General features: G+C 43.0%; 1 protein-coding gene across 1 annotated transcript in view; it reads left to right on the top strand.

Annotated features, from left to right (window-relative positions):
* LOC144752376 (butyrophilin subfamily 3 member A1-like) overlaps positions 1 to 24373 on the top strand; it is a 493909-nt gene that overhangs the window by 207942 nt on the left and 261594 nt on the right. Inside the window, exons 5-8 of the mRNA XM_078640312.1 lie at positions 11538 to 11558; positions 12513 to 12533; positions 19299 to 19319; positions 19406 to 19426. Of these exons, the coding sequence (XP_078496438.1) occupies positions 11538 to 11558; positions 12513 to 12533; positions 19299 to 19319; positions 19406 to 19426 (84 nt within the window). The remainder of the gene's footprint in view (positions 1 to 11537; positions 11559 to 12512; positions 12534 to 19298; positions 19320 to 19405; positions 19427 to 24373) is intronic.

Genomic DNA, 24373 nt, shown 5'->3' on the forward strand with positions numbered 1-24373 from the left:
AAGCTGGTTCACACAGCTCAATGCTCCCCTTTGCCACTTTCTTTGGGGGGGTCTTCCCGGGTTGCCTTGAGGACCTGTTTCCAGTTAACCTACTGTGGCGGATGGCAACGCCGGACATTGAAGCCTGTTATGCAGCCTCACACTTACTTATCTTAAATGATTGGTAATATGGAGATAGGTCGGAGCCCGCGTATACCGTTGAATGCTGGTACTCAGCCACTACATTCTGTCTTGTATGCGGGCGTGGTCCAGAGGGCTCCGCCCCCGCCGACTGCCAAGGTTTTTGGCTTCTGGCGGCGTACCCTTCGGCAACTGGGTTGGTGGGGTAGAGTAACGAAGGAGGCCCCCCTTTGGGGCAATGGCCACCTGCTGCTACTGACTGGTCTTCCTGGCTTTTTTGGGAAGGGATAGATTAGGTATCTCTACTATTGGGGATGTTTTTCATGGGCAGACGCTGAAATCCTTTCAGAAGTTGCAACAAGAATACGTGATGCCTAGATCGTAGTTCCATAAATACTTGCAGTTCTGTCACGCCTTTGCACCTTACTTAGCATTACAGGAGTCCATCCCTGAATTTAGCCCCATTGAGGCTAAGATATGTATGGGGGACCTGGGGGAACACAAGATTGCGAAAATCTATCGCATAATAGTTACCAATAGCCACACAACACTGCCCCACACAAGGGAGGCTTGGCAGATATATCTGGGCCCACTAGCTGATGAAGATTGGACCAAGGTGCTGGAGTCCCTGCGTGGGGCTGCCATTGCAGCGTGCCTGAGATACATACATGTTAAATACATGAACAGAGTGTACTACACTACGCACCGGCTGTGGTGGGCGGGACTTATCACCTCCCCGCTCTGTTTGAGGTGCGGGCGATTGACTGCACTTTTTTTTCACACCGGTTGGTCTTGTACATCCCTTTAGAAATTTTGGTATGGTGTTCTTTCCTGTTTAAGGTACAGGAACGACCTCACTGGGACGTTAAAGAAAGCCCTCACTCACCACCTAGTGATGACATGCTTCATCATTGGGCTCCACCAAAGAGACAGAGTGTCTCTTTGGTGTGCTACAACGCCAGATCTACTGCGGAGCGGGATAATGAGTTCAGGACATGTTGTGCAAAGATAAACTAATGAATGGTGAGGGTAATAAAATAGTCAGTAGTGTATCAAAAAGTAATTTTTATTCTATGATCACTAAAGACAGTATTTAAAATTTTATGTGTATGGAAGCAGTCCACATTAAGTTGAGTGGTAGATTCCTATGTATCAGTCGACATGTTTCTTGCCATAGAAACGGTGTAATTTTTCCCGACAATTCTTCAGGACTATAAGTGTTCTATACCCTGGTGGTATGGACGCGCTAAGGCCCACCCTTACCTAGGGGCGTGAAAGTGAAAATGAACAAAAAAGTGAAAAAGTGCAAGAAATTAGGAAGAATAAATGTCTTCCTAATAACTCCTGGTTTAGGAGGCTTCAACTTTGTGGTTTCTGCACTTTTCTGGTATTTAAATAAATCACCATGGGTCTCAGGAGGGGGGTGGGAGCGTATTCGGCACACCGCCCTTGACGCTCGGCACCCTCAGTCTACCTGTATCGCCCTCGCACTGGACCCTGAGGTGACACTCTGTCTCTTTGGTGGAGCCCGATGATGAAGCATGTCATCACTAGGTGGTGAGTGAGGGCTTTCTTTAACGTCCCAGTGAGGTCGTTCCTGTACCTTAAGTTTGTTGCTCCCTACTGTGGTCAAGCCTACTCCTTAAGACACTCTTGTTTTGTTTATTGATGAATAACCGGGGAATAAGAGTGTCATACTACTCTCCCTACCTCTCTTCTTGTTGAAGTGTTCTTTCCTGTTTGTCATGGGTACTGGGGTGTGATGTCCCTAATACAGCCAGATTGTCCCTCCTGCATATCAGGTATGAAATAGGGGGAAATATATAGAAACAGCATTTGATGCTACTGGGGTCACAATTGCAAAGTGTGCTATTGCGAAACAATGGAAAACACCCCCCACCTTCTTTAGGGGTCTGGAAAAAGGGCTTGGGTATCTGCATGAGGCATGAGGTACCTGTCTTCGCTGCCTGGGGCTGTCCACGGAAACATCCCAAGATATGGAAGAGATGGGCAGGATTTACCTGGAGCCTATTTCTGACTCACTGGTGGAATGATTTGAATTTACAGATAATTGTGATGTAGATTCTTTGGTATTAGACAGATTTTCGCTTAGCGCGAATATCTCCAAAAGTTGGTAATAGGAGATAGAGATGTTAGCGACTGTTTCCAGTCGCTAACATCTTGGCACGCCCACTTTGCATGTCATTAGTGATAAATTTCACTGACATGCAAAGCGGAGCCCAAGATGGTCGCTATCTCCTACTAGCTGTCGCTAACTGGTGTTAGCGACAGCTAGGTAATAGGGAGATCACTTTATCTCCGCTTTCTTGGCTTTTAAAGCCAAAAAAGCGGAGATAAACCCCCTTGATAATATGCCCCATAATGTTTTAAACCCTTCTTGCTAGATACTCTGACTCTGAAATATTGTCTAGAAATACAATAACAGTTTAGGAAATGAGAAGAACTGAATTTTAAAAATGGGTTATGAGAGCTAGAAGAATACAAAAACAAATTTTCTCTTTTCTTGCTCAACATCATAATAAAAGTAAAGGGCACCAATTGTATTTTGTTTACCTCTCCAGCCTTTACATCATTGCTATGAATTGCTCTACAACTTTCTTGTGAAAACCTCCAAACCAGCCTTTTTCCCTGTCTGTCTTAGAAATGCATGCCTTATGGACAGTTACTTTTAATTAACAAACTTTACCTTTTGGCGATGTTTATTTAAATTCTAAAATTCTCATGAGCAGGTTAAATAAATTATTTACCTGAAGAATTAGGATGTTGTTTTCAATTAGGAACAGTAGCCACCCACCAGTGATGCCCAGGCCATTGTAATCGAAGAGTTATGAGGCTTTTATGCCACACATCAACCCAATGAATTAGGAGATGCATAGAGAGTGTTGTAAGTACTTACAGCCTGATTCATGAAGCTAAATTGCACTCGCAAAGGGCCAGATTCTGAGAATCTGGCCCTTTGCGAGTGCGATTTTTGCATTTGGTATTCATCATCCCAAATGCAAAAATCGCTATTTAAGAATTCGCATATTTGCGAGGAATTGGATTTAAGGAATCTCTAATAGAGATTCCTTAAATGCAATTCATCAACCAAATAGAAATAGCGAAATCGCTATATTTGGTCTCAATTTACCACCAGGTCTGACTTGGTGGTAAATTGCGTAAATAGTGTAAAAAGCACTTTAGTGCATTTTTTTCTTTTGCATGTTACACACACACATGTCCTTTGGACATGTGTGTGCGCAACACCTGTTCAAATGTGCATTTAAGGGGTGCTACAGGGTGTCCTTTGGACACCCCTGGCACCCTTTAAATCGCTATCTGATTTGCGAGTAGCAAATTGCTACTCGCAAATAAGGGATACTCCCCATTCATTCCTATGGGCCTTTTGGCCCATAGGAATGAATGGGGAGTTATTCCTTTTTTTGTGAGTAGCAAATTGCTACTCGCAAATAGAGAACATGTAGGAATCGCTATTTATTTAGCAATTCCTACATGAATACCGTTTTGCGTGTCCTCAATAGCGAGTCGCTATGATTCGCTATTAGGGCCACGCAAAACGGCCCGTACGTGAATCAGGCTGTTAATTCTTCAGATGTCTGCACCGAAAGGATAATAACCAACATTGAGCATTGATGGCCATTGCTGAGTTGTCAATGACTCGTCCAGTAATTAAAAATACACAAGGATAGTCGTACATTGCTTTGTGTGTGTGCTGTATGGAGACATAGAACTTATATCTAGAAGTAACAATCTGTCAGCAGTGCCAAAGCTCAAGCTCTGTAATGTTCGAATCATCAAATTACAACTTTATCTATAGGACTGTAAACATGCGCAGTGTGAGAACCCATCATGACAAACAAGTAGAACATACACTCTTCTAAGATGCAAGGAATGAGTTTGGCCAAGCACAGCCCAAGAGGTAAAGATTACTGCTCCAGAATCCCTTTCCAACTTTGAAAACTCTACAGACATCCTGCAGTGATAGCTTATAGGTCCATCAGGAGCTGCCCAGTGGCTTAAAGTTGTTAGAGGATGTATCAAGAACACTATAACAATTCACGCTCAGAATTTTCTATTTTAAATCATTTTGTCCTTTCAGGCTCTAGGAATTCATGTTTTGGGCATTTTCTAATCGTTGCTATTTATTTTATAGAATGTGTGATGTTATAAAGCTTTTTAGGAATACTAGAAATGTCAGCACCGTATGTACCTGCTATCTAGGAATGTTTATGAATGTTAACTATATTATATCTCTATGATAAATAAGTTGGCACATTTTCTGCCATTCTTCTCTGTTCAATTCATCAATCAATCAATCAATCAGATCATTTGTATAGCGCACTACTCACCCGGCGGGTCTCAAGGCGCTTTGGGAGGGGGGGTCCGCTACTGCTCGAACAGCCAGGTCTTGAGCTGCTTCCTGAAAGTGAGGTGGTCTTGGGTCAGGCGGAGGTGGGTCGGGAGGGAGTTCCAGGTCTTGTCGGCCAGGTAGGAGAAGGACCTTCCTCCTGTTGTGGCTCTTCGGATGCGGGGGACGGCGGCGAGGGCGTGGCTGGTTGATCGGAGCTGGCGTGTGGGAGCGTAGAAGTTGAGGCAGCTGTTGAGGTATCTCGGGCCTTGGTTGTGTAGGGCTTTGTGTGCGTGGGTGAGGAGCCGGAAGGAGATTCTCTTGTTGACCGGGAGCCAGTACAGGTCTCTCAGGTGTCCGGAGATGTGGCTGTGTCGGGGGATGTAGCTGAGGCATTCTGGATTCGCTGGTGTCTCTTCTGGAGCTTGGCGGTGGTTCTGGCGTAGAGGGCGTTGCCGTAGTCCAGTCGGCTGGTGACGAGGGCCTGGGTGACCGTCTTCCTGGTCTCGGTGGGGATCCACCGGAAGATGTTATGTAGCATGCGCAGGATATTGAAGCAGGACGAGGAGAAGGCGTTGACTTGTCTGGTCATGGAGAGGGAGGAGTCCAGGATGAAGCCCAGGTTGCTGCGTGGTCTGTCGGTTTGGGTGCGGTGCCCAGGGCGGGGGGCCACCAGGAGTCGTCCCAGGCGGAGGGCGAGGAGCCCAGGATGAGGAATTCCGTCTTGTCTGAGTTCATGCTCTAATATCTTAAAATCCTGTAATTGCTTACAAAATAAAAAGTAGGATAAGATAACAATTGCAAGTAGTATACAATAGAATATCAGATATCAGATCATATATAGAGAGAGCTATAGAGGCAAATGTTAATCTCCTGTGTAGCTCAATCCTCAGTTGGAGATGACCCAGGGGGGAAATACATTACAGCTGGTCAGAGTTCATGTTCCATTCTCCTACATGCTTCTTATTCATTACAGGAACTAGCTAACTTGCTATTTTATAAATGAATTATAAGCATGTTGGGTGAATCAGCCTAGAATCTCAAGCACAAGTTACTATTTACTGCTTAAGCAAAGACGGTATAAATCTTAATAAAGCATAAGGCAGTTAGGATGATGAAGGCACAATAAAAATATTACAATTTTTCTTGCTGTTGTTCGCTGACCATGAATTGCATCGTTGTGTTTCTTTTGATAGTCTGTTTTAGTACCATTTATATTTTTTGTTCTAGGTTAGTAGTTTATTAAAACAATATTTGACAATATACTTCCTTCTTAGCGGCTTTGAATGTGATATTCAAAAATGAATAAGGTGTTAGAATTCCCCTGTGTCCCTGACCTCATCTTGTGGGATTTATTATTTCCCGAAAGTACTTATTATGACGAATTGCTCAGTGTTTTAAATATGAATTGCAGTCCAAAGGGACTTCTAATTCATGCTGGCACTTTGACTGAGTTCTTGCACCTGGAGGTGAGACATGAGAAGGACGTGACTGTATGGCAGTGGAGAGGCCATGGAGAATGCTGCATCTCCGTAGACTGAGTGACATTTATAATGATTTAGCCCTCACATACCTCTAGGATGGTATAATTTGAAACCCTAATCTGGCTTCTTCCTTTGTGTATTGCATAATGCTGCTGTGTTTTTTAGCTGACTTGATGCCAAGTATTTCAGGATTTACATTTCAATCCAACTTTAAGTATAGCATTTCCTTCCTGCTCAAGTCAGCTCAAAAGCATCTTATAATGCCCAGATATATCAAACTTTTCCACTGGTTTTGCTTCATGCAATTGATGAAAAGCATCAACATTATTTTTCCATTATTTATTTCCTGTTAATATGAATGTACTTTTTATGCACCAATGCAAAGCTTTTACACAGCTAAAGAGTTGGTCACACAATTGTTTATCATGTAATGTTCCAAATGCAGATTCAATTGTTCTGTTTAATTCAAATTGTCAAATGATGATTGTGTTGTGACATTTTCATCCTCATCATTTTTAACATTGTTCCTATATTTTTGTGAATTGCTTAATTTAGAGCATTACACTCTAGCACAGTTGTCAAAATATTCAAATGTGGAACATCTCTTGAATGGTTGCCTTTAAAAATTGGCAACAGTCTGTATTGAATCTCCACAAGTAACACATTTGTCGTTGCTATTTCAGACACTCTCCAGGTGGAAAAAGGTATGTGAAATCGCATTAAAACAAGGGTAAGGGCAAGCACAAATCCAGTCAAGGTAGAGTACTTCTGTTACACATCTTGTCTGAAGATTTTTACTTCCTGTCTTGCATCATTTGCTTTTCATGATGTTGGGAATTATATTGTGCTCTACACAGGGGCTATGTTCTAGACTATGTCTCCTTTATACTAAAACAGAAGTGCACTACACAGTAAGAAAGCCAATTCCAAATACACACAGCTGTAGAAAACACCAAAATTGTCACCAAGTGATTTCACTGCAATTAGACACTTCTACTCCATTTTCAAAATCTCCGGAAATGCTCATTATGAAATTCATAATCTATTATAGGCTATCTGAGCCGACATATCAAAAGAATGAATTTCCAAACAATTATTTGGTTTTAAACAAAATAGTTTTGAGGATTGATAGATTTTGGGTGAATCAGCCTAGAATCTCAGGCACAATTTATGATTTACTGCTTAAGCAAAGATAGTATAAATCTCAATAAAGCATAAAGCAGTTAGGATGATAAAGACACAATAAAAATGTTAGACTTTCTCTTGCTGTTTTCGATGTGCATAAGTTGCATCTTTGTATTTATTTTTAGATTCTGTTTTAGTACCATTCATATTTTATGATCTAGATTAGAAGTTTATCTATACTAAAATAATAAAGAGAGAGCCCAAACATTTGAGGCGGGTAATCTCAGGAAAAACAGCACCAATCACAACTCCCAATACAGCGTTGGAAAAGACAGTTGCAGCAGAAGGACATAGGCTATGCAGACGCCCACCATATACATTTAAAAGGTAAAAGAACCGTGCCAGCAAAGTAGTCCCTTGTGGGCGTGTCTGTGTTGTGCTGTGGTCGGGTCCTGGGGGCGTGACAAACGCTGAGGGCATGTGGTACGTTCCACCCTTCATGCCAAGTCTCATATCGTGTGCTGTGGGCTTGTGCTGGGGGCGTGGGCATGTGCGGGGCGCAGGATTACGGAAAAAAAGCAAGCGTTGTGCCCAATATTTCATTGTTTTTTTCTTCCCAGGTTCTGTACATTCCAGCTCCGGGTGTCCACCCTGCTCCCATTAAATACCCCTGCACCCCATAATCATAACCCACCCGTACTCCTTAAAATACCCCAACACCCTTAAACACTAACCCATCTTAACCCTATTAATATACCCTGTACCTCAAAACCCAAACCTATCGCTAAACCCTAAAAATACCCCTGTACCCCAAAAATGTTGGGACGAGCTGCTAGTTTTAAATATTTTAAAATATATTTCCTATTCTTAGGGGCTTTCAATGTGATACTCATAAATTAATCAGGTATTAGAGTTCCACTGTGTCCCTGACCTCATCTTGTGGGATTTATTATTCAGAGAAAGTACTTATTATGAAGAATTAGTCAGCGTTTTATATATGAATTGCATTCCAAAGGGATTTCTAATTCATGCTGGCACTTTGACTGAGTTCTTGTACCTGGAGGTGAGACATGAGAAGGATGTGACTTTATGGCAGAGAAGAGGCCATGGAGAATGCTGCATCTCTGGAGACTGAGTGACATATGTAAGGATTTGGCCCTCACATACATCTAGGATGGTATAATTTTAAACCCTAATCTGGCTTCTTCCTTTGGGTATTGCATAATGCTGCTGTGTTTCTTAGCTGACTTGATGGCAAGTATTTTAGGATTTACATTTCAATCCAACTTTAAGTATAGCACTTCCTTCATGCTCAAGTCAGCTCAATAGCATCTTATGCCCAGATTTATCAAACTTTTTGTTAGAAACGGGACCCCCGGCCGGCCAATGCTCACGCCAAGGTCAGTCAGGGATCGCCATTTCTAAGTCAGGGCAAGGGAGTTACACACCAAGATAACCCCTGCTCACCCTCTAGGTAACGTGACGCGAGCAGCAAGGCTAATCTCGGAGGAGATGTGTAAGGCGTTTGCGCGCGCACCCCAGCGACAACACCCTAGGCCCACCACAAAGGAAGCTCCACACAAGGTTATATCAAAAATAGCCTTTGTATTATAATAATAAAAACACATTAGATAAGACACACACTTTACAATGTGCCACCAGGCACGGACAAGATGTACAAGGGATTATGTACAGGACAGGGCCACCTGGACCACTGTCAGGGGTATGCACTTTTTAGAAATAATACTTGTAGGTATAACACTTAGCACATAAACATATGATAACTGTAGCACAAAAATAGTATATGTAGCACACAACCAGGACTTCCTGGTAAAGGGTAAATACCTCCTACGCAACCCTAAACACTGTAGGAAAATTACGCAGGGAACTAGGACCTTATCATCAGGACTTATGGAAGGAAAACCATCACCTAAGCAAGTCACTTTTAGCAAAGGTAATAACATAAACAATCCTCTAAGCAGGTCACTTTTAGAAAAGGGGATAAAACATAAAGAACATGGCACATGAGGTATTAAAACACATTCAGAGGTGCAGGTAGAACATTTGCGCAGGAATCAAATAAGCAGTAAATCATAAATTGCGCAGGGTGCATGTAGCACAATACTAGAACTGTCCCCCAGGTCAACTGGCCTCGCAAGGGTTGAAATGCCCTGAGTCTCAATGTCAGGGAGGCTGCGCAGGCAGCACAGAACACAAGCCTAAACGTAGCAACTGTCCACTAAGTGCTGGACAGTTGTAAATACAGATGGGCAACGTTGGAGCCTCTGGGGCTCAAGAACACAATGGGGCAAAACACAGAGTGGGAGCCACGGGGCTCTGACCACACTCGTGTCCCCGAAGAGCCTCTCTGGGCTCGCAAAGAAAATAGGCACTAAAGAGCTTCAGTGCTCTAAACAATAATGAAATGCCCCCAGAGCCTCTCTGGACTCTTAAAGTAACTGGGGCCCAAGAGCCTTTCAGGGCTCGAAGAATAATGGCGCCTTGATGAGCCTCTGTGGCTTTAAACAACAACTGTCCCTCAAGAGCCCCTCTCAGGGCTCTACGAACAACTGCGGGCGTGGGGAGCCTCGGGGCTCTAAAACAGGAATGCTTGGAGCCTCTCAGGCTCGTAAATACTACTGCCCAAGTACCGTAGGAGCCCTGCTCGGGCTCGACACAAAGATATGCCTCTCGAGCCTCTTGGCTCCAACAAAGAAATGCCGCAGACGTTGGAGCGGCCCTCTGTCAACTGGGGCTGCTCGAAGGATCAGGAGAACCCGCCCCCGCACTCGCCGGGGCTTCACTGGTGCTGCGGGGGGCGGGGAAACACTGCTGGCTCACCTCTTTGGCAGCGCGGGGCTCCTCTCCTCACGGGAGCCTCGGGGACACGGCCGGCTGCTTCTCTCTTCGCTGCTCGGCTGCGGGGGCGGGACTTCCGGTTCGCCTCTCCCAGGCCGTGCTGTAATTGGCCGGTCGGCCCAGCACTTCAGGGTCACACTAGGCAGCGGCCCGGCAACAGTTGTCGGTGCCCCTGGGCTGCGGCGGTGATCACGGGCAACGTCGGGTGGGCACCGGCTTCCAATTAAAATATAAAGCGAGGTGGGCACTCGCTCGAGCAGGCAAAGCGCTAGTAAACGCTCGGGGGCAGAATCATCAGCGCGCCCAGCGCTATAATCAAAATAAAGCGCTCCTAGCGCTGGGGACAAGGATAGAGCGCTTCCAGGCGCTCCAAGCAAAAAGTCAAGCTCCAGCAGGGTCTGGAGGCAGGCAGGGGGGCAAGGCTGGGCCCAGAGCCAGCTCACTGGGTCTCCAGGCAGGGAAACAGTCCAAGTGGCGGTCCTCCTGGCCCCAGCAGCAGCAACAGCCCCCTCTGGCAGGATCAGAAAAGAGAACAATTTCTGTGGGGACACAGCCCCATTTTTATACAGAGAAATCCTTTGTTTGGAGGTGCAGGGTGGGGGAAACCAGTTGCAGCTGGTTTGGGAGTACCCTTGATGGCCCAACCACCCATTTCTTTCACTGTGGAGGCTAGGGTCGTTAGACACACCACAGGGGGGTGGAGCCAGCATTGTGTGGGGAAAAACCCAGCCCATCCAGGACCCAGGTGCACTCCTACCACACATCACTCATGCTGATCTCACACTCACCACCGGGCAGACCCATCCAGACTTCCTGGAGCCTGGCATGCCAGCCAGCTCCAGCCAATCATGCTCCAGCACCTATACATCAATGTTCAGAAGTAGCACTTCCCTTCTAGACACACACAAGCCGCACATACCATCGCGCAGCATTCATTCTCACGAGTTCACACATACCAAACTCGAGCCTGCACTCCCCACACATCAGGAACTGACATGGACACCCACATTCCCCATGCATTCCTATGGGAGGGCAGGCCAGCCATACTACACGCACGCACTTTCACTCTGGGACACAGGGAAAAAGTGCGCCAAGACCCAAAAATCACTAACACTGGGTCACAAATAAAAGCAAAAAGATTCGGGGGGAACCTGCCCTAAGGCCCAAGTCCAACACTTTTCCACTGTTTTTGCTTCATGAAAATGATGCAAAGCATCAAAATTATATTTCCGTTATCTATTCCTGTTAATATGAAGATCATTTTTAGGCACCAATACAAAGTTTTTACACAGCTGAAGAGTTGGTCACACAGTTGTTTTTCATGTAATGTACCCAATGCAGATTCAATTGTTCTGTTTAATTCAAATTGTCAGATGATGATTGTGTTGTGACATTTTCAACCTCATAATTAATAACATTGTTCTTATATTTTTGTGAATTGCTTGAATTTAGAGCATTGCACTCTAGCACAGTTGGAATAACATTTAAACGTGAAACATCTCTTGAATGGTTGCCTTTGAAATTTGGCAACAGTCTGTATTGAATCTCCACAAGTAACACATTTGTCGTTGCTATTTCAGACGCTCTCCAGAAGGAAAAAGGTATGTGAAATCGCATTAAAACAAGGGTAAGGGCAAGCACAAATCCAGTCAAGGTAGAGAACTTCAGTTACACATCTTGTCTAAAGATTGTTACTTCCTGTCTTGCATCATTTGCTTTTCATGATATTGGGAACTCTATTTTGCTCTACAGAGGGGCTATGTTCTAGACTATGTCTCCTTTAGACTAAAACAGAAGTGCACTACACAGTAAGAAAGGCAATTCCCAATCCACACAGCAGTAGAAAACACCAAGATTGTCACCAAGTGATTTCACTGCAATTAGACACTTCTACTCCATTTTCAAGATCTCCAGAAATGCTGACTATGAAATTCATAATCTATTTTAGGCTATCTGAGCAGACATATCAAAAGAATGAATTTCCAAATAATTCTTTGGTTTTAAACAAAATAGTTTTGAGGTTTGAAAGATTTCAACATATTGTATATTAGATATTTTTTAAGACATCTATAATCTGCAATAAACGTATTACTTTTCAAAGACCCCTGACCAGAATAGTGCGAGGCAACTTGATATCATATACTTTTAAAAGTTATCGAAATGATTGAGGGATATTTTTTTTAACGTATAATGATTGTGAATGTGATGGGTCAGTTTGAAATGCATAAACTATCTTTGACTATGCGAAACAATATATAATATGGATATATGATATTTCAGACATTTTCCAAAAAGTAGTTGGAACACTTGGAAACACATTCCAGTTAGTTAGTACTACCCTCTGTCTGTTGTCCTTAATCTGGTTACTTTCACCATCAGACAATGTAGAAATAAATTGCACCTACTCAAAACAATATTAGCCTTTACTTCTCTATATTTATCTGATAGGTGATTTAATTCAAGCAAGAGGTATGTATTTAAATTGAGCAATAATAAATTAATTTAATAAAAAGCTAAATCTAGTGAGTTCATAATGAATGTTTTTGTGTACACAGACAATCTCCAAAAAGAAAAAGGTGAGTGCTATAATTTACCTTTTATTATAGAAGCATTGGATGAATTATGATCTCTTCCAGTGGCATTTTACTGCCACTGTACAGAGTAAATCCTCCATCCCAGTTCAAGCCTGGAAACTTTTTTGTGGCATTGTAATCAGGAACTTTACTAGTTTGTTGTCTAAAGTTCTCAAAGTTTGAAATACTTCTTCCTTGATTCTCTGACTCTAGAATATTGCCTAGAAATATATTAACAGTTTATGAAATCAGAACTGAAATTTAAGATTTGTTTTTGAGAGTTCAAAGAATACAAAATACATTGTTATTGTTTTCTTGCTTAAGATCATACCAAAAGAAAAGCGCACCAATGTTATATTGTTTTCCTCTCCAGTCCTTACAAAATTGAGATGTATTGACCTCACTTTATGTGTTCCACAGTTTTCTTGTGAAAGCTTCCAATCCCTTCTTTTGATTATGTAAGACACTTCCTCTTTGTGAATATATTTTTCTTTTGCAATCTGAATTGGTCTGAGCCCTGTCTGTCTTAGAAATGCATTGCCTATATATCTAAAATAAGCATTTCAATAACCTAGTAAACTTGGCATTTATCAGGCTTGTTGTACAAGACCTTCTTCCTAGTCACCTAAAGCATATACGAGGAGAACACAAGGAGCTGTAATTTACAGTGTGGAGATAATGGAAATTAATAAAAGTGATTATAAACTGCCAAATGCTCCACCCTGTCAATCTTGTCCTACCCTCTGATTTAGAAGTGATTCCCATAGTTGAAAACCTTGGTCTAGTGCATGCCTGTCATTGGGCCATCCTGTCATAGTTAGCCATATTTAGAGAGTAACTGCATTTAGAAAATGTTTCTTCTCAGAAGATTCATGCGCAACATCACAGTCCACAAAACGTAAATCCACTCATAGCTCAGTACATAGAGTAACAACTCCATAATTCTTATAGACAGTTATTTTTATTTAACAAACTTCACCTTCTGGAGGTATTTATTTAAATCATAACATTCTCATGAGCAGGTTAAATAAATTAATTACCTCTCTGTAGAGTACTCTATCGTCAGTTTAACAATCACTCAGGAGATGCACTGAAGAATTAGGATGTTTTTCCAATTAGGAACAGTAGCCATCCACCAGGGAAGCCAAGGCCATTTCAATTGATGAGTTATGAGGCTTTTATGCCACATATCAACCCAATAAATTAAGAGATGCATAGACAGTGTTTTAAGTATTTAATTCTTTAAATGTCCAAACAGAAAGCATAATAACCAACATTGAGCATTGATGGCCATTGCAGAGTTGTCAATGACACTCCCAGTAATTAAAAATACACAAGGATAGTCGTACATTGCTTCGTGTGTGTGCTGTATGGAGACAAGGAACATATATCTAGAAGTAACAATCTGTCAGCACTGCCAAAGCTCAAGCTCTGTAATGTTCAAATCATAAAAGTACAACCTTATCCAGAGGACTGTAAACATGCGCAGTGTGAGAACCCATCATGACAAACAAGTAGAACCAACCCTCTTCTAAGGTGCAAGGAATGAGTTTGTTTGGCCAAACACAGCCGAAGAGGTAAAGGTTACTGCTCCTGAATCCCTTTCCAACTTTGAAAACACTTTTTATTTACCTACAGGCTTCCTGCATTGATAGCTAAGAGGTCCATCAGGAGCTGCCCAGTGGCTTAAAGGTGTTAGCGGATGTGTCAGTAACACTATGACAATTCACTTTCAGACTTTTCTATTTTAAATCATTTTGTCCTTTCAGACTCTAGGAATTCAACTTTTGGGCATTTTCCAATCTTTGCTATTTCTTTTATAGAATGTGTGATGTTATAAAGCTCTTTAGGAATACTAGAAATGTCAGCACCATAAGTACCTGCTATCCAGGAATGTCTATGAATGTTAACTATATTCATTCTCTTATTTTTTTTATAAGTTTTTATTGTTGTTGCAAGAGAAAGTTTAAACACAAACATTACAAATGCATTGCGAAAATAATTATAGATCGTTCCGCCATAACTAAAACAGAGGAAAACAGTACATAATTAAAAAAAATAAAAATAAAAGACAGAGCATTTGAAAAGACAAATGTAAACTAAACTGGTCTAAAAAATTACATGAGTCCAATCAGATAAACATTCCCCAAATCTTTTCGCTTCTTAGCAATGACCTACATCCTCTTAAATTGTCTATTGCAATTTCCATTGTGTGAATTTCACTGACCAAACCCACCATTCCATAACATGTGGAGGCTGAGCAGCGATCCAAGACCTATCTACAACCAGCCTTGCACAGGCGTATAGTATAGTTATCAAATCTTTGTGTAGGCTGGTGGTGTCCTGTATATCTAGTAGAATCAAATGAGCGGAAAGCGGCGGGGATACAATTTGTTTCGTCCTTAAAGCCTCGGTAATTCCTTCCCAAAATAGAGCAAGTGCATGACAAAAAAAAAGCATATGCTCTATGCCAGCCGCTTCCAAATTACATTTAGGGCACTTAGTACGCTCATTAGTTTGATTACCTAGTAAACAGCTAGAGATTCTTTGGGGAGTGTAGTATAATTGGCAGATGGTTCTATATAATTGTAGCCTTAAGTTTGAGGAATGGACTACCCTATTAATTTGACGCAGAGACGCAGAGATCTGATTAGCACTAATGTTGATTCCCAATCTGTTAGACCATTTAGCTGCCATTTTGCCACAATCCTCACTTTTGCCTAGAATTAAATAACTATAGCTCTCACTTATGAGTGATTTAGTACGATCTGAATACAAACATTTTAATAAGTCTGAGTCCCTGACTTCAGCAATGTTCATTTTCCGAACTAGGAAATCCCTTATTTGAATATATTTGAAGTACATACCATCATGTAAATTATACAAGAGCTTCAATGTGGTAAATCCTAATAAACCATCAGACCCATAAAGATCTCCGAGAGTGTTAATGCCGTGGCCTGCCCAAAGATTCCCCGCTCCATCTGAAAAAATTCCAGGCAATCCTGGATTTCCCCATATTTGTAATTTAGAATTAAAGAAAGATATCTTATCCAAAATCATGATTTGATTCCAGATCTATATAATGTGTTTTGCAGTCTTGAACTTTACTCATTTAAAGTAATTCGGATCACGGACACGCAGCAGAAATTGCTTACAATCTAATCCCAACATAAATTGATGAAAGAATAGCGGGCTTTCATTTTTAATAAGACTACGTATTCTACGGAAGAAAGTTGCAAAAAAATATAATCTGAAATCTGGAAAATTTAAACCTCCTTTTTCAATAGGCACTTTCAAAAGCTTAATCGATCTACGTGCCTTTTTATAGCCCCATACAAATCTACCACAAATACCTTCTAATCTAAAAAAAAAAAGAATTTCAGGTTGCAATGGAATAGCTCTAAATAAATAGAGAAATTTAGGCACAATTTTCATTTTGATCAGATTAATGCGCCCTGTCAAGCTAAGTTGTATCTTATGCCAGTTTTTTAAGTATAACGTTACTTCCTTTAACAACGAGTCGTAATTCAGTGTTAGAATTTCCTCAATGTTCGCAGTCAGTTTTATTCCTAAATAAACAGCATTTGAGCATAAACCAAGAACAGGCACCACCGGTTTGTAATTGGCAATTACTTGAGTTTTGCTTGGATTTAGTTTATAGCCTGAAATGTTCCCGAATTGTTTTGCTTCCTCAATAATCACAGGAATAGCCTTAGCTACATCAGTGGTAAAAATTGCATTATCATCCGCAAAGGTGGTTATTTTTAGACTATTCCCGCCATGTTGTATAGGGATGATATCATTTTGAGCCACCAATGCGTTTAGAAAGGGCTCCATAAAGAGGGCGAACAGCAAGGGTGACAGAGGACACCCTTGCCTTGTTCCCCTCTCTATCGGAAAGTTAGAAGAATCAGTACCTACATAGCTAATCTTAGCCATTGGTTGATCATAAAGTGAACAAATCCATCCCAAATATTGCCCATGCATACCATAAGCCCTTAGTACTGCCCATAAATATTCCCACCCCACCCGGTCAAATGTTTTTTCAGCGTCGAGCATGACCATTCCGAGTGGGGTAAGATTAGTTGAAGCTACATCAAACCCAGTAATAGCCATGTTGATGTGGGCAGTAGTGTCTCTCCCTATTACAAACCCATGCTGTTGACTACTAACCAATTAGGGCATAAGAGGACCTTGCCTATTGGCCAAAATGTTTGCAAAGGCTTTTGCGTCTGAGTTTATCAGCAAAATCGGTCTGTAAGACCCACATTCTTAAGGCGGTTTATTTTTTTTAAGAAAAAATATAATTTTCGCAGTTTTCCATGACATAGGGGCCTTTCCTGTTTCTCCAATAAAATCTATTACTAACTTAAAAAGGGGCAATAATTCCTGGAAAAATGTCTTATAAAGTTCTATGGGTAACAAATCATCCCCAGCCGCCTTACCCGAGGGCAGGGAGAGAATAGCAGTTTTTATTTCAATGAGTGTTATCTTTGAATTCAATTGTCTAATTGCTTCATTATCCTGTTGGTTAGGCAAATGTGAATTAAGGTACTGAAAGATATTCTCCTTAGTGGGGTTATTTTCTGAAGTATATAAATTGTGGTAGTATTTAACAAATTGATCTAATATCTGATCAGCCTTATTATACATGAGAAGGTCAGATCCCTGGATTGTTTTAATATTGGTTCTATCTTTCTTGTCGGCCACTTTATAAGCTAACACTTTGCCTATTCTGTCTCCCCCTTCATATTGTGACAGTTGGTATTTATGAATTTTTGCACTATATCTCTCCCTTAACGTCCTCTTAGCTTCCGATTGCAACTTTACTAGCTCAAATCTTAGTTCCTCTATATTTGATTTTCCTTGTGTAAGAGCCTCTATTAATTGCTGCTCCACCAATAAAATATTAGAAGTTAATAGCTTTGTTTCTTTCCTACTCTCGGACTTCTTTTTTAGTACATATGTTGGGCCAAACCTCTTATGCTGCATTTACAGGCATCCCAAACGGAAATTATTGAAGCGGAGTTTAAGTTAATTTCAATGAATTCTTTGAAGTGTTCTTTTAATTGCTAAATAAACGATGCATCTGTAAATAAATATCTAGGAAATGTAAATTGCCTGACCATTTGTTTCTTATCAGAGATGTTAAATTCTAACATAATGGGGTTGTGGTTCGATGTTATTCTCGGGCAAAGTTCTATATTACATTTTCCCAAAATTTGATTTGATGCCCAGATCATATCTATCCTTGAGCATACTTTGTGGGATGCTGAATAGTACATGAAACCTGCTATATTAGGATGTTTGGAAGCCAGACTTCCTTCAAACTATGGAGCCGACTTAGTTCTAATATAGCGGCCCTAACTTTGCGCATCCTTAACGATGTACCTTGCGTAGGGGATTCTGTCTTATAATTCATTACGCAGTTGAAATCCCCCACGATGAGCAATTCACCCTCCCATTCCAATAATTCTGTGTTTAGCTGGTTGTACATCATGGGATCGTCAATATTAGGCCTGTATAATAAACAAAATACATAATTCTTATGTTCGAGTTTAACTTGAATAATAGCCCATCTACCCCTTTGGTCCACCGCAGTTCTAATGATTTCCATCGCTAAATGTTTCTGTTGCAGTATTGCCACCCCCCGAATAGAAGCACTGAGAGTCGAACAAACAATAGGCTCATAACCTAATTGTCCAAGGAGTTTTCTGTCCTGAAACCTAATATGAGTTTCTGAAATTAACGCTAAATGAGGTTTAGACATATTTAATTCTTCCTGCACAAGTCTCCTTTTATGTTTGCTATTGAGACCAGCCACATTCCAAACTAAACATCGAAACATCTCTTGTGATTAGTACATTTAGCTCTCCTCTGTGTACAGAACCTAAAAAAAGAATACTTCATTTTATTTCTACTAGCAATCTCTTCATCTTGCAACAAGTTTCCCCCCTTAGATTCCCACCCAGCACAAACAACCCCACCCCTAACTCAATCCACCCACCCTCTAGTCCCTGTGTAGAGAACACCCCTCTATACCTTGCTGCCGTTACTATATTCATTCTCAATAATAAATAAGTTGGCACATTTCCTGCCATTCTTGTCTTGTTCAATTCTTGCTTTAAAATCTTAAAATCCTGTAATTGCTTACAAAATAAAAAGTAGGATAACATAAACAATGCAAGTAGTATACAATAGAATATCAGATATCAAATCATAGATAGAGAGAGCCTTCCAGATATAGCTATAGAGGCAAATGTTAATCCTGTGTGTAGCCCAATCCTCAGTTGGAGGCGACAGAGCGGGGAAATACTTTACAGCTGGTCAGTGTTTATGTTCCTTTCTCCTACATGCTTCTTATTCATGACAGGAAATAGCTAACTTTCTACTGTATAAATAAATCATAAGCATGTTGGGGGAATCAGCCTAGAATCTCATGCGCAACTTGATGTCATATACTGTAAAAAGTTATCGAAATGATTAAGGGATATTTTTTTTTAACGTATAATGAATGTGAATGTGATAGGTCAGTTTGAAATGCATAAACTATCTTTGACTATGCGAAACTATATATCTTATGGATATATGATATTTCAGTCATTTTCCAAAAAGTAGTTGGAACACTTGGAAACACCTTCCAGATAGCTAGTACTAGCCACTGTCTGTAGTCCTTAATCTGGTTACTTTCACCATCAGGCAATATAGAAATAAATTGCACGTACTCAAAACAATATTAACCTGTACTTCTCTATATTTATCTGATAGGTGATTTAATTAAAGCAAGAGGTATGTATTTAAATTGAGCAATAATAAATAAATTTTATGAAAAATAAAATTCAGTGAGTTCATAATACATGTTTTTGTGTACACAGACAATCTCCAAATAGAAAAAGGTGAGTGATATAAATTACCTTCTAATATAGACGCATTGGATGAATTATGATCTCTTCCAGTGGCATTTTGCTGCCAATGTACAGAGTAAATCCTCTATCCCAGTTTAAGCCTGGAAACGGTTTTTGTGGCATTGTAATCAGGAACTTTACTGGTTTGTTGTCTAAAGTTCTCAAAGTTTGAAATACTTCTTCCTTGATACTCTGACTCTGGAATATTGCCTAGAAATATATTAACAGTTTAAGAAATCAGAACTGAAATTTAAGATTTGGTTATGAGAGCTCAAAGAATACAAAATACATTTTTATTGTTTTCTTGCTTAAGATCAGAGCAAAAGAAAAGGGTACCAATATTATATTGTTTTCCTCTCCAGTCTTTACAACATTGAGATGTATTGACCTCACTTTATGTGTTCTACAGTTTTCTTATGAAAGCTTCAAATCCCGTCTTTTGATTATGTAAGACACTTCCTCTTTGTGAATATATTTTCCATTTTCCGTCTGAATTGGTCTGAGGACTGTCTGTCTTAAATATGCATTGCCTATATATATATAACATAAGCATTTCCATAACCTAGTAAACTTGGCATTCATGAGGCTTGTTGTACAAGACTTTCTTCCTGGTCACCTACAGTATGTACGAGGAAAACACCGGGAGCTGTAATTTACAATGTGGAGATGTGGGGTGTGGGGGTGTGCGGGCCGGAATAACAGGCGTGGAGGCCGAATGTAGTGTGCTATGGTTAGCAAGGATTTATTGTATACAGAAGAAAACAAATCCTTGGGAATAGTGTCCGGGTATGCTCTTTGCTGGTCCTGTTCCGGGTCCACGAGAGGGGGTCCGAAGAGGGGAACACAGGCAGGTCTTCCTCCACCGGGCTGGGGATCTCCTTCCTGATGGCGGGTGTTGGGGTGACCCTCGGAGGTAAGTAAGAAAGACACAGGGCAGTTAGTTCCAAAGCACACGGAACTTAGAAGACCGTTACCGACACCAGGAGTGTAGGGACGGAAATAGACGGTGTGGGAGAAGAACAGGGTAGGGTAAGATGGGAAAGAAAAGGGAGGGGTCGGGATAGAGTGGATTGTCGTGAAGGAAGGGGGGGGTGGATATGTATCATACAGTGTGGGGGTGACTATTTTACACAGTGCAAGTGCGCGTGATGTCTGTACAAGATTTACACTATATACTCTATTTACACAAGGAGGGGTAAACACGGAGAATGATAACGGATTACTCACGTGCCCCGCCGTAACTCTCATCCGAGTTACGGCCGCTTTCCAGCCTCCTCCTGAGGATGCCACCAATCCTCGCACCACAGTTCTTCCTCTTCTTCGCTCTCTCCTCGCCTCCGCTCTCCTACAACCTCCGTCGCTGATCCTTCGCCTCTCGCCAACTCCTGCCACGAGTCCACCGCTAGGGATCCATCTTCCTCTGTGTTGTCGGTCTTTATACGATCCCCTTGGGTCGCTGAGGAAAGGCTTCCGGGGTCACGCAGGGTCACTTCCGGTCTTTTAGTGGCCGTTGCACTTCCGGGGTCATTCCAGGTCGTTTCCGGTCCGCTGGGCGCCGGCGATGCTGTCGGTACCTGCAGGGAGACAGAGAGAGGTGTAGCCGGTTTGGGCGGCAGGTTAGTGTGGTCGCCCCTATGGGCGTTCGTACGAGGTCGCTGCAACCCGGAGGTAGGCTTTGACCCTTCACATCCCCTTTCCCTAGGATTGTTTCTTGTGGGGGTTAGGTTTGGTGGGTACCGGGAGAGATAGTCCGCATTGCCCTGTTCCTGCCCTTTCCGATGTAAGGTACGGAAGCGGAAGGGTTGGAGAGAGAGGAACCACCTGAGTACTCTATCATTGTTACCCCGATTACGCGCCATCCATTCAAGAGGGGCATGGTCTGTGTAGAGAACGAACTCTCGTCCTTCCAAGTAATACCGGAGGCTTTCGATCGCCCACTTAATGGCGAGGGCTTCTTTTTCGACTACTGAATAATTGGTCTCGCGGGGAAACAACTTCCTGCTTAGGTACAGAACGGGTTTTTCTGCCCCTGATACGTCCTTTTGAGACAACACTGCCCCCAAACCTTGATCAGACGCATCGGTCTGCAATATAAAGGGCTTGGAATAGTCAGGACTCATCAGCACTGGTTCTGAGGTCAAGGAATGCTTGAGGTGATGAAAGGCCTGTAACAACAAGGGAGACGGTTGTTTGAGGATCTCCTCCGTTTTCGTTGCTTTCTTTAGGAGATCCGTCAAGGGGGCTGCCATATGGGAAAAGTTTGGTATGAACCTTCTGTAATATCCTAGCATACCCAGGAATGCTCGGAGTTCTTTACGGGTTTGGGGAAAAGGGATGCCCTGGATGGTCCTAACCTTGCTGTCTTGGGGCCGAATATGTCCCTCCCCCAGCAGGTATCCTAGGTATTTCACGCTTTGGGCGGCTAACGTGGTCTTGGAGGGATTTATGGTAAAGCCCGAGGCACCTAAGGAATCTACGATTGCCCGTACGTGGGACAGATGTTGGTCCCAGGTGTCACTGTAGATGACTATGTCGTCTAGATACGCACCCGAGTAGTGGGAGTGGGGCTGTAGTACTTGATTCATGGCCCGTTGAAACGTTGCTGGGGCACCATGAAGGCCAAAGGGCATAACTCTAAACTGGAACAGTCCCTCTGGGGTGGAAAATGCTGTTTTGTGTTTATCCTCGGCTCTCAAGGGGATCTGCCAGTACCCCTTGCAGAGGTCGAGGGTACTGATATACTGGGCCCTTCCGATGCGCTCTACCATCTCGTCAACCCGAGGCAGGGGGTAGGAATCGAAGGCTGAGATTTTGTTTACCTCCCTAAAATCGATACAAAACCTGGTAGAACCATCGGGCTTGGGTACCAGGACTATGGGCGAATTCCAGTCGCTACGGGAGGGTTCAATGATGCCCATCTTTAACATTTGATTGGTTTCCTCATGTATGACTGCTCTTCGTGCTTCTGGGACACGATATGGACGCTGTCTGACTATTTTCCCCGGTTCGGTATAGATGGCATGCTCCACTACAGTAGTGTGTCCTGGGAGGGAGGAGAACACGGTTTGTACGGGGGACAGGGTCTGGCAGAGGTCTCTCTTCTTGCTCTCAGATAGCTCTGCATCAAAACAGCACTCAAAGGGGAGAGGACTAACACCAGTCAAGACGGGTCGAGGACCCTCCCATTTCTTAAGGAGATTGACGTGGTATATTTGGGTGGACCCCCTGGTGGCGTCTAATTGGATTTCGTACGTTACGGGAGTCACTTGTCTGGTGACGGTGAATGGACCCTGCCATTGTCCCAGCAGTTTATGGTCCGAGGAAGGAAGGAGCAACAGGACCAACTCCCCGGGAACAAAGGACCGGAGTTTGGTTCCTTTGTTGTATTGTTGCTTTTGAGACGATTGAGCGGCCAACAGATTCTGCCTCACAATTTCTCGGATCTCTCCCAAATGGGTCTTCAGGTTGTTGACGTATTCGGGGAGAGGACGGGTCCGATCAGGTTCGGCCTCCCAGGCCTCACGAGCCATGTCCAAAAGAGTCCGGGGGGCGCGACCATATAGCAGTTCGTAGGGCGAATACCCCGTGCTGCTTTGTGCCTTGCACCGGATGGCAAACAGGGCCAAAGGCAACAGTTCCTCCCATCTTTTGCTCTCGAGACCCAATAGTTTTTTCAAGGTGGTCTTTAGCGTGGCGTTGTAGCGTTCCACCAAGCCGTCCGTCTGGGGGTGGTATGCTGATGTTCTTATCTATTTGATCCCCAGTTTGGAACAGACTTGGCGCATGAGGGAGGAGACGAAGGGGGTGCCTTGGTCGGTTAGTATCTCGCGGGGAAACCCCACCCTGGCAAATATGGCTATAAGCGCTTTGGCTATGTTCTGGGTGGTGGGTTGACGGAGAGGCACTGCTTCAGGGAAACGGGTTGCATAGTCCACTACCACTAAGGCATACCTGCAGCCGCTTTTGGAGGGCAACAGGGGGCCTATAATGTCCATCCCCACCCTGGAGAAAGGGACATCTATCAGGGGGAGGGGATGTAGGGGCGCTCTCGGTGGTCGGTACCGGCTGGTTTTCTGGCACACCGGGCATTCCCGACAATAGCGTTTACTCTGCGCGTACACTCCGGGCCAGTAGAACTTCTCTAGGATCGCTTCACCTGTCTTTTCATCACTGAAGTGCCCACCTAACAGATGACTGTGCGCCAGAAACAAGACTTTCTCACGAAACAACCCCGGGATAAGCAGTTGAGTAGGGGCCTGGGCACCTCCTTTGCGATACAACAGTCCATTCCGGGTGAAGAAGTAGGGACCTACGTGTAAGGGGTCTTCATCGGGGAGGGCCCGACTCCAAGCGTCCTGCAACACTGGATCTTCTTGTTGGGCCGCTCTGAATTCTCGATCGGTTTCCCACGGATGAGGGTCCACCTGTGCTGGGCAAGCCAGAACGAACCCCCTCTTTTCCTTTTTCCTTTGGGCCTTGGTCTTCCAGGGTTTGGGTGTCTCGACGGTAGCAGGGGGATCATTGGAAAAGGGAGCCTCTGCCCACCATTTCTTCAATGAGTCGGTGGTGTCTTGGAGGAGATGCGGAAGACCACTATAGTCGCTTCCCAGTATCGCCTGTTCGGGTAGGTTGGGAACCAACCCGACTGTCAATACTCTTCCTGGGTCCGTAGGATGTTGTACACGCACTTGTGTGGTCGGATAACATTTGGTGTCTCCGTGGACACACTTGATGGCCACGGACCCGGTCACGGGTCCCAGTGCGTGTGATAGTTCCTGGGGACGCAGTACACTGTGGCGACATCCGGTATCTGCAAGTGCCATCATCCTTTGTCCTTCAATCTGCACGGGACACCTGAAGGGTGGAGGGGTGGTTTCGGTGGTGAGACACACATAATTTCTTGTCAAGCCAATCTCCATGGGTTCCTCTTTCTGAGGG

Source organism: Lissotriton helveticus, chromosome 5_1, assembly GCF_964261635.1.
Source record: "Lissotriton helveticus chromosome 5_1, aLisHel1.1, whole genome shotgun sequence".
NCBI lineage: Eukaryota > Metazoa > Chordata > Amphibia > Caudata > Salamandridae > Lissotriton > Lissotriton helveticus.